We start from the raw sequence: 10077 nt of genomic DNA on the forward strand, positions 1-10077 counted from the left end.
ATGACAGTTGATAATTTATCAATTCTTAAAAAATTTCTCAGAGAAGTGCGGCACTAACTTATCAAAAATAAAACAAGCAACAGCTTCGTGATAAAAATAAAACTAAAGGGCAGAACCACATACTGTTCTTTCCCGCCTAATCTTCTGACCATTTCTCTATGTCTAATGGAGCCTTTTGGACAAGGAAATACCTGTTCATACATCCACTAAGCTGACATCAGAAAAGCCAAATGACAATTAATCAGCGGGTAGATAAATATAGTTGTTTAAGGAAAATAGGTATATTGATTACAGAAGAGTTCTATACCTACATTCAAATTTAAGCAGGCAAATTCTTTTGCAAAGTTAGGCAAACACCACAAAGCTTAAATTTGTCTCCCTTTTTTTTCTTTAAATCGCAATAGAGCAACCTGATAATTAAATTAGAGTAGGCTAACCAACCACATTATTGCAAATCTCAATATCAGTGATCAAAGTCAAAATTAGACTTACCCAGTCCAATGTCCAAACTCTTGAACAGGCAGAAGAATCAACATAATATAAAGAAAATTAAAATCTACTCGACATTACATGCTCCAATGGCATGTGCTTTAAGGCCTAGGTGAAAACTGGGTAATCGTCAGCCTAGACGCACCTTTAACAGCTATGCTAGCAGATGACGTAAAAGTAGCCAACAGAAATGCAAGAGGACACAGTTCTATCATACCGCAACATGTTTATGGTCATCACCAACTCCTTAGGCATTCTCTGCTCACTGAAATCCTTGTGGTATATAGAGCAAGAACAAAAAAAGTTCCAGGAGTTGAGGTCCTCTACTTTTATGAAGTGAAAGATTGCTGCATTAGATTCATACTATTTCAGTAGTCCCAAAGGGAGAGAGAGGAGGACATGTTTTGCTTTAAATATTAATCCTAGGAGATTCAGGGAAAAATAAAGTTTCTCCCAAAGTTCATGATAAATCATGAAAAAATTTCTGCATTGAGCTATCAAAGTAAATGGCCAGAGCATAATAGACTAGAAAGCAAAGAGAAATTAACTGCTCAAAAAGGGCCGGAAGAGCAACTATAGAATATTGGAAATCAAATGAAATAGCAGAGTTCCAATTTAGATTTTGTGCCCATTTCTCACCTCTACAGAAAGATCTAGCTCAGTTATGGCCTCCCGAACCCTCCGGCAAAAGGGGCATGCCTCTGTTGATAAAAGATGTTAATAAAGCTCATCTTGGGACTTTTATAATCCCTATGGTCTATGGATATTAACTCAAATTTTAAATATGCAGTATGATAATCTTTGTCTCATGTATAATGACTCAGCCAGGAGTCTCCTTATCTTAAAAAATATTGCAAGATAATATGTCCTGGCTAAGATGTTGAGTGCATCTTAGCGATGACATTACAAGGGTTTAGGGTTTACGGTCCACATCAAAATTGATACTCCATATTGTCTTGATAAATGGTTTAAATCATAAAGCTAATATTCCCATATTTTTAAACCAACTGCTATACTTATTCTTTTTTATCATGCATGGGCAGACGAGCATTGGTAATAACAAGTATTGATTGTACAATCACTAAGAAGTTTACCAAATTCAAACAGTTGCAAACGCGTGGGAGAGTCTGAATTGCTGATCTCTTGGGTATCTGAACCCTCTGATAATGATCTTGATCCCCATGGTAATCTTGCCAAGGTAGACAGAGAAGATGTTGCCACCTATTATTTAGCAACGAAAAAAGAGGAATGGGGATCTGTTAGAAGATTTAAGTTGTTCGGAAATTGAGAATCTTTAGAATTACTTCAATGAAATATTTATGCAAGCATGTAAAGAATTCTCCCCAGCCCCTGAGTGCACAAGTAGCATGCAAATGATACCTTATGTTATTAAGACATAAAAGATTGGAAATCCTCTACGATCCGCCAGCACTCTCACTATGAATGCAAAACAAGAAAATATCTAAAGTAAATACCTCCAAAGTGTCATTTCGCTCACGAGAAGGATCTCCTCCCTGCAATGTAACACGAACACACTAGTGAAGTGAAGGAAAAAAATCATCAAACTACTAATATCATACCCTAATATGTCATCCAAAACTACTAATGTTTACTAATATTCTTGAAAATGTTTAATTGGAAAATATAAGCATAAAACTTATTAACACAATTGATCGACCAACTTTGGACGAATAAGAGTATCCTTCTTGAGAATATCAAATGAGAAAAAAATCATATGAAAATAGAAACAGCTTTAGTATTGTTCATTCATGACTAGTTATTGTCATACAGTTTATTCGTATTAAGAGGCATATTAAGTGTATGCACAATGAAGCCCCTGATATCATAAGCTACCGAATACAAGTGGGCGGATAGTTGGTAAGCATTAGCTACCAAGTAAATTTACGCACTTACCCAACGCTGTTGTGCTTTCAAAATTAAGCAGAATCATCAGCACTTGCACACATACAAGTTCTAACGTATTCACTTCAATCAACCCTACTACCTGAACTCTTAGATAAGATAGACGTAAAATTAAGAACCTTGCTAACTTTCAGTCAAATGTTCAAGCATGTCAACAACTAGAATCAGTTCAATTTTCAATACTTAAACGAGTAAACAAGAATAAATAGAAGAATTCAGAAGACCAGTGATAAAAGTTCCAATTTTCACCGTTTATATTCGACAGAGAATTCATTCATACTTACAGAGAAGAGCTTCAGCAAGGGACAGAGAACAGACAAGAAAGAAGTTGATGCACTGCCACTTTTACTTTCACTTGAAGCATCACCTACTTGGCTGGTACCTGCATCAGGGTCTGCAGATTTTGCATGGAGTCTGTTTCTCCCAGAAACCCAGTTCCCATTTCTCGAAGATCTGTGCGAAAGTGAAGAGAAATTGTGAGCTGGGTTTGTGGAAGAGAAGAGTACGGACTGAGAAGAAGCCAGAGATATCAATGACATGCTTTCAGTTTCAAGTGGTGAGGGTGTGAGCTGCTTAGCGATTTTAACTACTCACTATAAAAAAAATCCGGTGGATTGATAATTTTATTTTGTTTTTATTTTGGTATATATTTGTAATTTTAGGATTTGTCAGGGGCCAATAAATTAAAGAAAATGAGCAGTTGTATTTGCATCCTCTTTAAAATTTTAATTATAAAAAATTCATTTTATTTTTAATAATTAAAAATTAAATTTAAATTGAAACAATTAGTTAATTAGATCCTAATTATTAAGCATCGGTTAAACTAACAAACAAGATATAGTTAAAATCTGATATTTCATAAAATTTATTGATTATAAAATTTGTGTTTATTTATCATCTGAAAGGAATGATAATTTTCAATCTTTCAACTCTGTGAATAAATATAGAGGATGGGTTGGTATGTTATCTAACCACAATACAAAATAAGTGTGATCGAATCTAACTTAGTAAGTGCGTCGTGAGTAAAGCCATTATTGGCTATTGGAGTGTGTTGTATCTTGACTTATTTTAGCCTCTTCATGCTTCTCTCTTGGACAAATTTATTACTTCCTGTGAACTAGTCTCAGCCTTTGTTTTCATCTACTTCTAGCCTCAACTTGGTTAACAAGTCCAAGAGAGAATATATTATATATATATACAATGAACCCCGGTTCTAGTTCACAGGAAGTAAATAGTTTCTAGTTCACAGGATAGCCATTATTGGTGGCTATTGGAGTCTGTTGTATCTTGGACAAATACACAGTAAAGCGTATAATCAAGATAAACATCCTTTGTTTTCATCTACTTCTAGCCTCGAACTTGGTTGCTTCAGCTTCTACGCAATCAACTTTATCGAAACATTTTGTAGGCTTTATGGCTGTTACTATAAACTTGCCTTCAGAATTTCTAATTACAATACCCAAGCCTACAAAATTGCCTCAGCTTCAGCTACTGATAATCGAGAACTTCCCTTTTTGTTCTTAAAAAATACAAAATTCTATTTTCCACACGCTGTTTGAATGTAAAGCTCTCAGAAAACTTAGTGACTCGTATCTTTTAGAGACGAAGTAAAAGCTCTGAAGTATAAAGATTTACTGTTAGCTGTGGCTGAAAGAAGAAGCAAGATTGAACTGGAGCTCATAGTTGCACTCTGTTGGAATATATGGCAGTCAAGCAATTGATTAGTTATTTAAGGTTTTCTCTATTTTCAATTTAAATAAAGTATTGTGAATTTTTTATAAATAAATTTTGAGAAGGGTGTGGACTTACACATTTTGGTGGGGAAATATCCAACCCAACAGCAAATTGACATCATGCTCCTTTTAGTTCACTTTAAATACATATATTTTATTTAACTTTCAAATATATACAGAAAGGTCCTAGACCATAAGCAACTGTGAAATTGAGAACCGAGTTCACTGCTGAAATAGCAAAATGAGAGCGTTCGGTGCGTTTCAGAGAAGTTCATTGCTATTGAGAAGAAGAAGAGCAAACAACGAACCGTACGCTCTGGTTCCCTCCGGTTCTTTCTGTACGGACAATGGATTCGAGACTACTAGCAACGACAGCTCAAGAGTCAGCATCTTCGATCGCCACCTCAAACGCAAACAAGTAAGTTCAAATTTAAAAGATTGAAAACAAAAAAAAAAAAATCCTTAATTTATAACATTTCATCAGTAATAGTTAAAGAAATTTGAAATTTTTGGCTGAATTCGCTTTTCAATTTATTAGTATTGAAGAAAACAAAGATTTTTTGTGACTTTGAGTTATACGACATCGTATTAGCTGAGCAGTCGCAGTTATATTATGCTTTTGATTTAGTTTAGCATATGTGTTAATTGTATGATAAGTTTTAGGGTTTAGAGAGCCTCAGTATTAGCTCTAATGTTAGTTGCTTCTGGTGGCAGCGGGATCGAGCTGCATGGTTGACGCGTCCAAATGACTCTTTTGTAGATGCTGTTGCCGAGAATCTATTAGATCGATTGGAGGTAAAAATTCTACTTATAAGTTTATGTTCTTTGATATCTCTATCATTGTCGTTGCTATTATTGTGATAATCTCTTAAAAAGGAGACTTTGTATATCAATGCTTTAAATCTACGGAAAATTGGTATTAATCTTCAATTATGTTGCCATGTTTGATAATATTTCCTAAAAGAGCTTCTTTACTCTTTGTTTTGGTCTCTCTCTCTCTCTTTGTTTTTTTGTTCTTTTGATAATCCTAGGTTGTTTTATAATGAGTGAGCCATGTGCTTGCTTTTTTGTAGGATTGTAGGAAAACATTTCCTACGGCATTATGTTTAGGGGGTTCTCTGGAGGCTGTAAGGCGATTGTTACGTGGCCGTGGTGAGAATAAATTTAACAATTTACTTTCTCTTTCAGCTTTGTAAACAGCTCTTGCTAATGTTTTGGTATGATGATCTTTATTCAATGATAGTATATAAATCGCAAGGATGTGGTTGTTTTTACATAATGCCTTACTATTATTTAAAAAAAAAAAATACAGTAGTTTTTGAGTTGGATGCTGTTAATACAATCAGCAGATGGGAAGCAGTGCTTTTGTAGAATTTTAAGATGCTACTTATCCTGGGATATTGCTGTTAAGATGGATCTGTCAGAACTGAATGAAAGCTAAATATGGTTCATAATATTATGGGAAGAGTTGAGCTATTATCATCTTTTGCGATCTTATAAGAGGAAACATCTTAAACAGTCTTCTGTATATAATGAAATAAGAAAAAAAAAAATCATACTGGTTGTATGTGTGCAAAGATAACTTCCTAAAGCTGTATCTACATTGCTTATGGTTTATGTACTTGATGTAGGACAGCTTGGTGAGTTTACTTGTTAGCTATGTAATGCAATTTAATGAAATATTTGGACACTGAAGGATTTTGTAGGATGGAAAAGACTTAATATCTTTGACTTACTGTTTGTGCATTGTTGTGAAATTGACATAGTATTACACATGAGTACCTGAGTATGATTGTATACCAATAGGTCAATAGGTCCTCTTTGGGCTGCTAGATGTTGAAATAATTGAGGCAAAAATATTTTATGCAATTGTCTGCTTGTGTCATTGTTTGAAAGGGAACTTGTTTTTGGGCTCTCAATGTTACTTATTTGTTAGTTTATTTCTTAGGTTTTGTTGTTAGGGATATTCTGTATTGGATTTCATTCCCTCTTGGCTCTGTTATGGCCTCTAATATAACCTTAGCATCTGGTCTTTCTCTTTCTCATTTCCTTCCGCTCCTTTTTTTTTTAATGCCTTTGTTGTCTCTTCCTATCTTTGCTTATTTCCTGCTTCTTTATCAGTTGTCCTGCAGAAAGAAAAATTTGAGTTTTGGAGCTGTTTTATTGAAACTTTGAACCATAGGGTAACCACTGAATTGGGGATAATGGTAAGAACCAGTAAAGAAAGACTCTTTTCAGGTATTAAAAAGTCAAAATCTTCATCTTGTTAGGTGAGACTTATTTGGAAATTAGAGCATACTGAAGAAGTGAAGGCAGAAGCTACATAAATAAATTCAAATATTTTGAATTTGGATGAACTGGAATCTGTCTTTTATAAGCTTTCGCAATGGATTGTAATTTGGAACTGCTATTGATGATATTAACATTCTTGCATATGTGTCTGGGATTGTGCAACAAGAGAAGTTTTGGTTCATCTTATTCATTTTTACTGGTTAGTACTTAGTTGTATGGCAGATCGTCAGTCCAAAATTTGTATTTTGAGTTGTTTCTGGAAATTTAAAACCTGATTTCCTCCATAAATTCTCTGATTTAAATGGAACTTAATTGTATGGCGGATCTTTAAATTTTAAATTTTGGGTTCCATGAGTGATTTAACTTCTTTATGTAAATTTGTGGTCCTGTTGTGGAAGGATCTTATATGCTTTGTCCTAACTTCTGCTAATGAACCTTTTGACAATGAAATCATCATTTACTCATAGTCATTATATTACTCAGAATCTTCTCTCTAATGCTAGGTGGCATTGAAAAGCTCATTATGATGGATACTTCATATGATATGCTGAAATCGTGTAAAGATGCTCAGCAGGATGCACATAATGATAACATTGAAACATTCTTTGTGGTTGGGGACGAAGAATTTTTGCCTCTCAAAGAAAGGTATGCATTTAGGTTTTTTGTTTTAGCTTTGGATTAGTGCGCTGCATGTTATTGTGGAGGAATTATATTCGCTTCTTACTTCTATTATTTGTGGATGGGAAGTTCGCTAGATTTGGCGGTCAGTTGCTTGGGGCTTCATTGGACAAATGATCTCCCAGGGGCTATGATACAGGTAAGCATATTTTTGTTACCAGATTAAGTGTTAATATCAAGTCTCAACTTTTCTATGCATCGATTGTCACCCAGTATTGACCAGAGTGAGTACGATGCATGGTACAGATGCAATACAAATGCTGTTGGAAGTTAAAACTCTATCATCAATGGAAGGTTAGGGGGACCAAATTCATTGGTCTTATATACAATGAACTAGAGAATGGATCTGGAGTTCACCACCATGCCAACTATAATCTTTTAATTACTTAAAAGCATATGTTAAATAATTTAATCGCAGCTGTTAGTGGAATAAGATTATTATCTCCTATTGGCCTTCTGGAAAAACTACGAAGTTCTGGTCATAAAATAATACCAAGCAATTAATAAATCAATTATCTTAAAAGATCACATAACAGTAAATAGTGATTTCTGCATACGCTTTATGATGAAAGTAAAGCAGTAATTCTGCACGAGTTGATAAGAGTAGCACCCTTTTTCAATTATCCTTTTTGATTTGTTTTATATTCTTAGATTTTGATCTTGATTTCTGCATACGCTATTGGCATATTTTCTCTTTCTTGTCAATATACAACTACTATCATTTTTCACTTCACATATTCTTATTTTCTTAGTGCAAAATCTATGTACACGTCTATGACACATCTTCATGTTCTTTGAATTTATGACAGTGTAAATTGGCCTTGAAGCCGGATGGCCTATTTTTAGGAGCTATTCTTGGTGGAGAAACCTTGAAGTTGTCTATCACCGTTATTTCAATTAAATCAAGTTCATGCTCTGAGACATGACTTATGTTACTGATTTTTCCAACTTGACTGTCCTGATGACCAGGGAACTGAGAGTAGCCTGCACTGTTGCTCAAATGGAGCGTGAAGGAGGCATCAGTCCACGGGTATCACCTTTGGCACAGGTACTTTATGGTGGCAAAATGAAAATGCCCATAAATTTGTTTAATTGAAATGTTAGCATCAGCTCAATGTGGTACTTCAAAATTTGTATTGTTGGAATAATTCATCTGTCGGCACTGATGCTTATTAGCCCATGACTTATTGTGGAGGGCTTTTGTTTATATTATTATTATTATTATTATTTTCATGGCAAAGATTATTGTTTATATCATTGATTTGTCTATTTCTCTATATCTACTGTGTTTCTTTGAGGGAATCGTCTGTGGTCTTCTGCCAGCAACGTGTTACCTTTTTAATTTTATTTTCCTGTTTCCCGGGCATTAAATAGCACTTTGGCTTTTGTGCTTAGGTGCGTGATGCTGGTAATCTTTTGACCAGAGCAGGATTCACTCTTCCTAGTGTTGATGTTGATCAATACACTGTTAAATATAATAGCTGTAAGCATTGCCACTCTCAATTCTCTGTTTCTTGCTATTTTCCATATATAACCTGTATTGAAGTAGTTAAAATAAAAGAAAATACAGAGGAGGGGGTGGAGGGGTTGTTAGTATTGAATTTCTTGTTATCTATGTTAAGACTGCTTAGTCATTCGCTCGTTCACCACCTTCTCTTCTTATTGCTCTCTGTTTGGTGTAGCAATGGAGCTGATAGAACATCTGCGTGCGATGGGTGAAACCAATGCTCTTCTACAAAGGAATAAAGTATGGTTTCTTTCATGGATAATGATGTTCCTTTTTCTTCTGAGATGACTATGAAGCTCTGTACCCATTAGAGAATAATCACATGTTATAAAAGGAACTCCAGCTTATTTGTCAATTCTTATTTGGAAATTCATTGTGTTCATCAATGAATCAGATCCTAAATAGAGAAACAGCCCTTGCAACAGCCGCTATATATGATTCCATGTTTGCAGCAGAAGATGGCTCCATCCCTGCTACCTTCCAGGTAAACTTATTCAACTTCTTCCTTCAGAAAATATTTTTAATTACATAAAATAATGTCCCTAACGTCAAAAAAATAACTGTAACTTCAATTTCTGCTTTATATGGAAATTAATAAAATTAGTTAATGAGAAAACATGTATGAATAAGCCAGGTATACTGTATACCTTCCTGATTATTCAAGGAAGACATCAATTACTGAGCACATAAAAAATGTGTGCGAATTTTTGGCCAGGGTCCATAAAATTAGATTGAATTTGGCATATCATAAGTTACTATGAGTTGGTGTATTGACAGTCTTAGGCCTCAATATCATAAATACTCAATCTGCTCTGTGGTGTAATGATGTTTTGGGAAAAGAAAATATCTTTAACTTTATAATACATCGGTATATTTGATTTGCAGGTGATTTACATGACAGGATGGAGGGAACATTATTCGCAACCAAAACCAAAAAGAAGGGGATCTGCCACGGTATCATTCAAGGATATTCATAAACATTTTGGAAGTGAAAATCAATCTGCCCAACCGAGTTAAGCCCATTCAATCCCATTTCTAATCCAGTTCGAGGCAAGTTTCTTGAAATTAGTTTAGACAGATTGAGAGAGTTGTAATAGTGTTTTCCCCTATTAGCATGTAGTAGTTTTTATTTAGATTACAATCATAGCGTGTAGTTGTTTTTATTTAGATTCCGATCATATTCAGGCATGAATAATTATCATCAACTCATTTACCAAAATAGGGATATAGTTAGCACAAAATTTAGTTTTTAATTTATTGAATTTGTGTCTTTTTGTTATTTCAAGACTATATATACATTTGAGACTGAGGTGTTGTTACTTTCAATTGACAGCTATTGTGATTTCAAAATTAATCAAAGCACAACAATTTTACATACCCTGGCTTTAATAAGCCTCTACACCCTGTATAGTTTTTTTTTCTGTTATTATTGATATTATTCAGCTTAATTGCAAC

The 10077-nt window shown here is 34.3% G+C and overlaps 2 protein-coding genes across 5 annotated transcripts in view; one reads left to right on the forward strand and one right to left on the reverse strand.

Moving 5' to 3' along the window:
* LOC18049630 overlaps positions 1-2975 on the reverse strand; it is a 5324-nt gene extending 2349 nt beyond the window's left edge. For all 3 annotated transcript variants that reach the window (XM_024188704.1, XM_024188705.1, XM_006441555.2), the window contains exons 1-5: positions 2697-2975; positions 1965-2003; positions 1584-1710; positions 1129-1190; positions 124-191 (exon numbers count right to left, since the gene is read on the reverse strand). In XM_024188704.1, the coding sequence (XP_024044472.1) occupies positions 124-191; positions 1129-1190; positions 1584-1710; positions 1965-2003; positions 2697-2951 (551 nt within the window). In that variant the 5' untranslated portion in view covers positions 2952-2975. The remainder of the gene's footprint in view (positions 1-123; positions 192-1128; positions 1191-1583; positions 1711-1964; positions 2004-2696) is intronic.
* Positions 2976-4086: 1111 nt separating this feature from the next.
* On the forward strand, positions 4087-9940 carry LOC18049631 (putative methyltransferase At1g22800, mitochondrial). Of its 2 annotated transcripts, XM_006441556.2 has the most exons (12): positions 4087-4146; positions 4325-4563; positions 4860-4940; positions 5219-5297; positions 6941-7082; positions 7185-7254; positions 7925-7989; positions 8085-8163; positions 8511-8598; positions 8798-8862; positions 9017-9106; positions 9508-9940. In XM_006441556.2, the coding sequence occupies exons 2-12, from the start codon at positions 4387-4389 to the stop codon at positions 9637-9639; spliced, it is 1068 nt and encodes a 355-aa protein (XP_006441619.1). In that variant the 5' UTR covers positions 4087-4146; positions 4325-4386; the 3' UTR covers positions 9640-9940. The 2 variants fall into 2 exon arrangements, with proteins under 2 accessions (XP_006441619.1, XP_024044975.1); XM_024189207.1 differs by lacking the exons at positions 7185-7254; positions 7925-7989 and having other exon boundaries at positions 4088-4146.
* Positions 9941-10077: the final 137 nt, after the last annotated feature.

This window comes from Citrus clementina, unplaced genomic scaffold (assembly GCF_000493195.1).
Source record: "Citrus clementina cultivar Clemenules unplaced genomic scaffold, Citrus_clementina_v1.0 scaffold_3, whole genome shotgun sequence".
NCBI classification, from domain to species: Eukaryota; Viridiplantae; Streptophyta; class Magnoliopsida; order Sapindales; family Rutaceae; genus Citrus; species Citrus x clementina.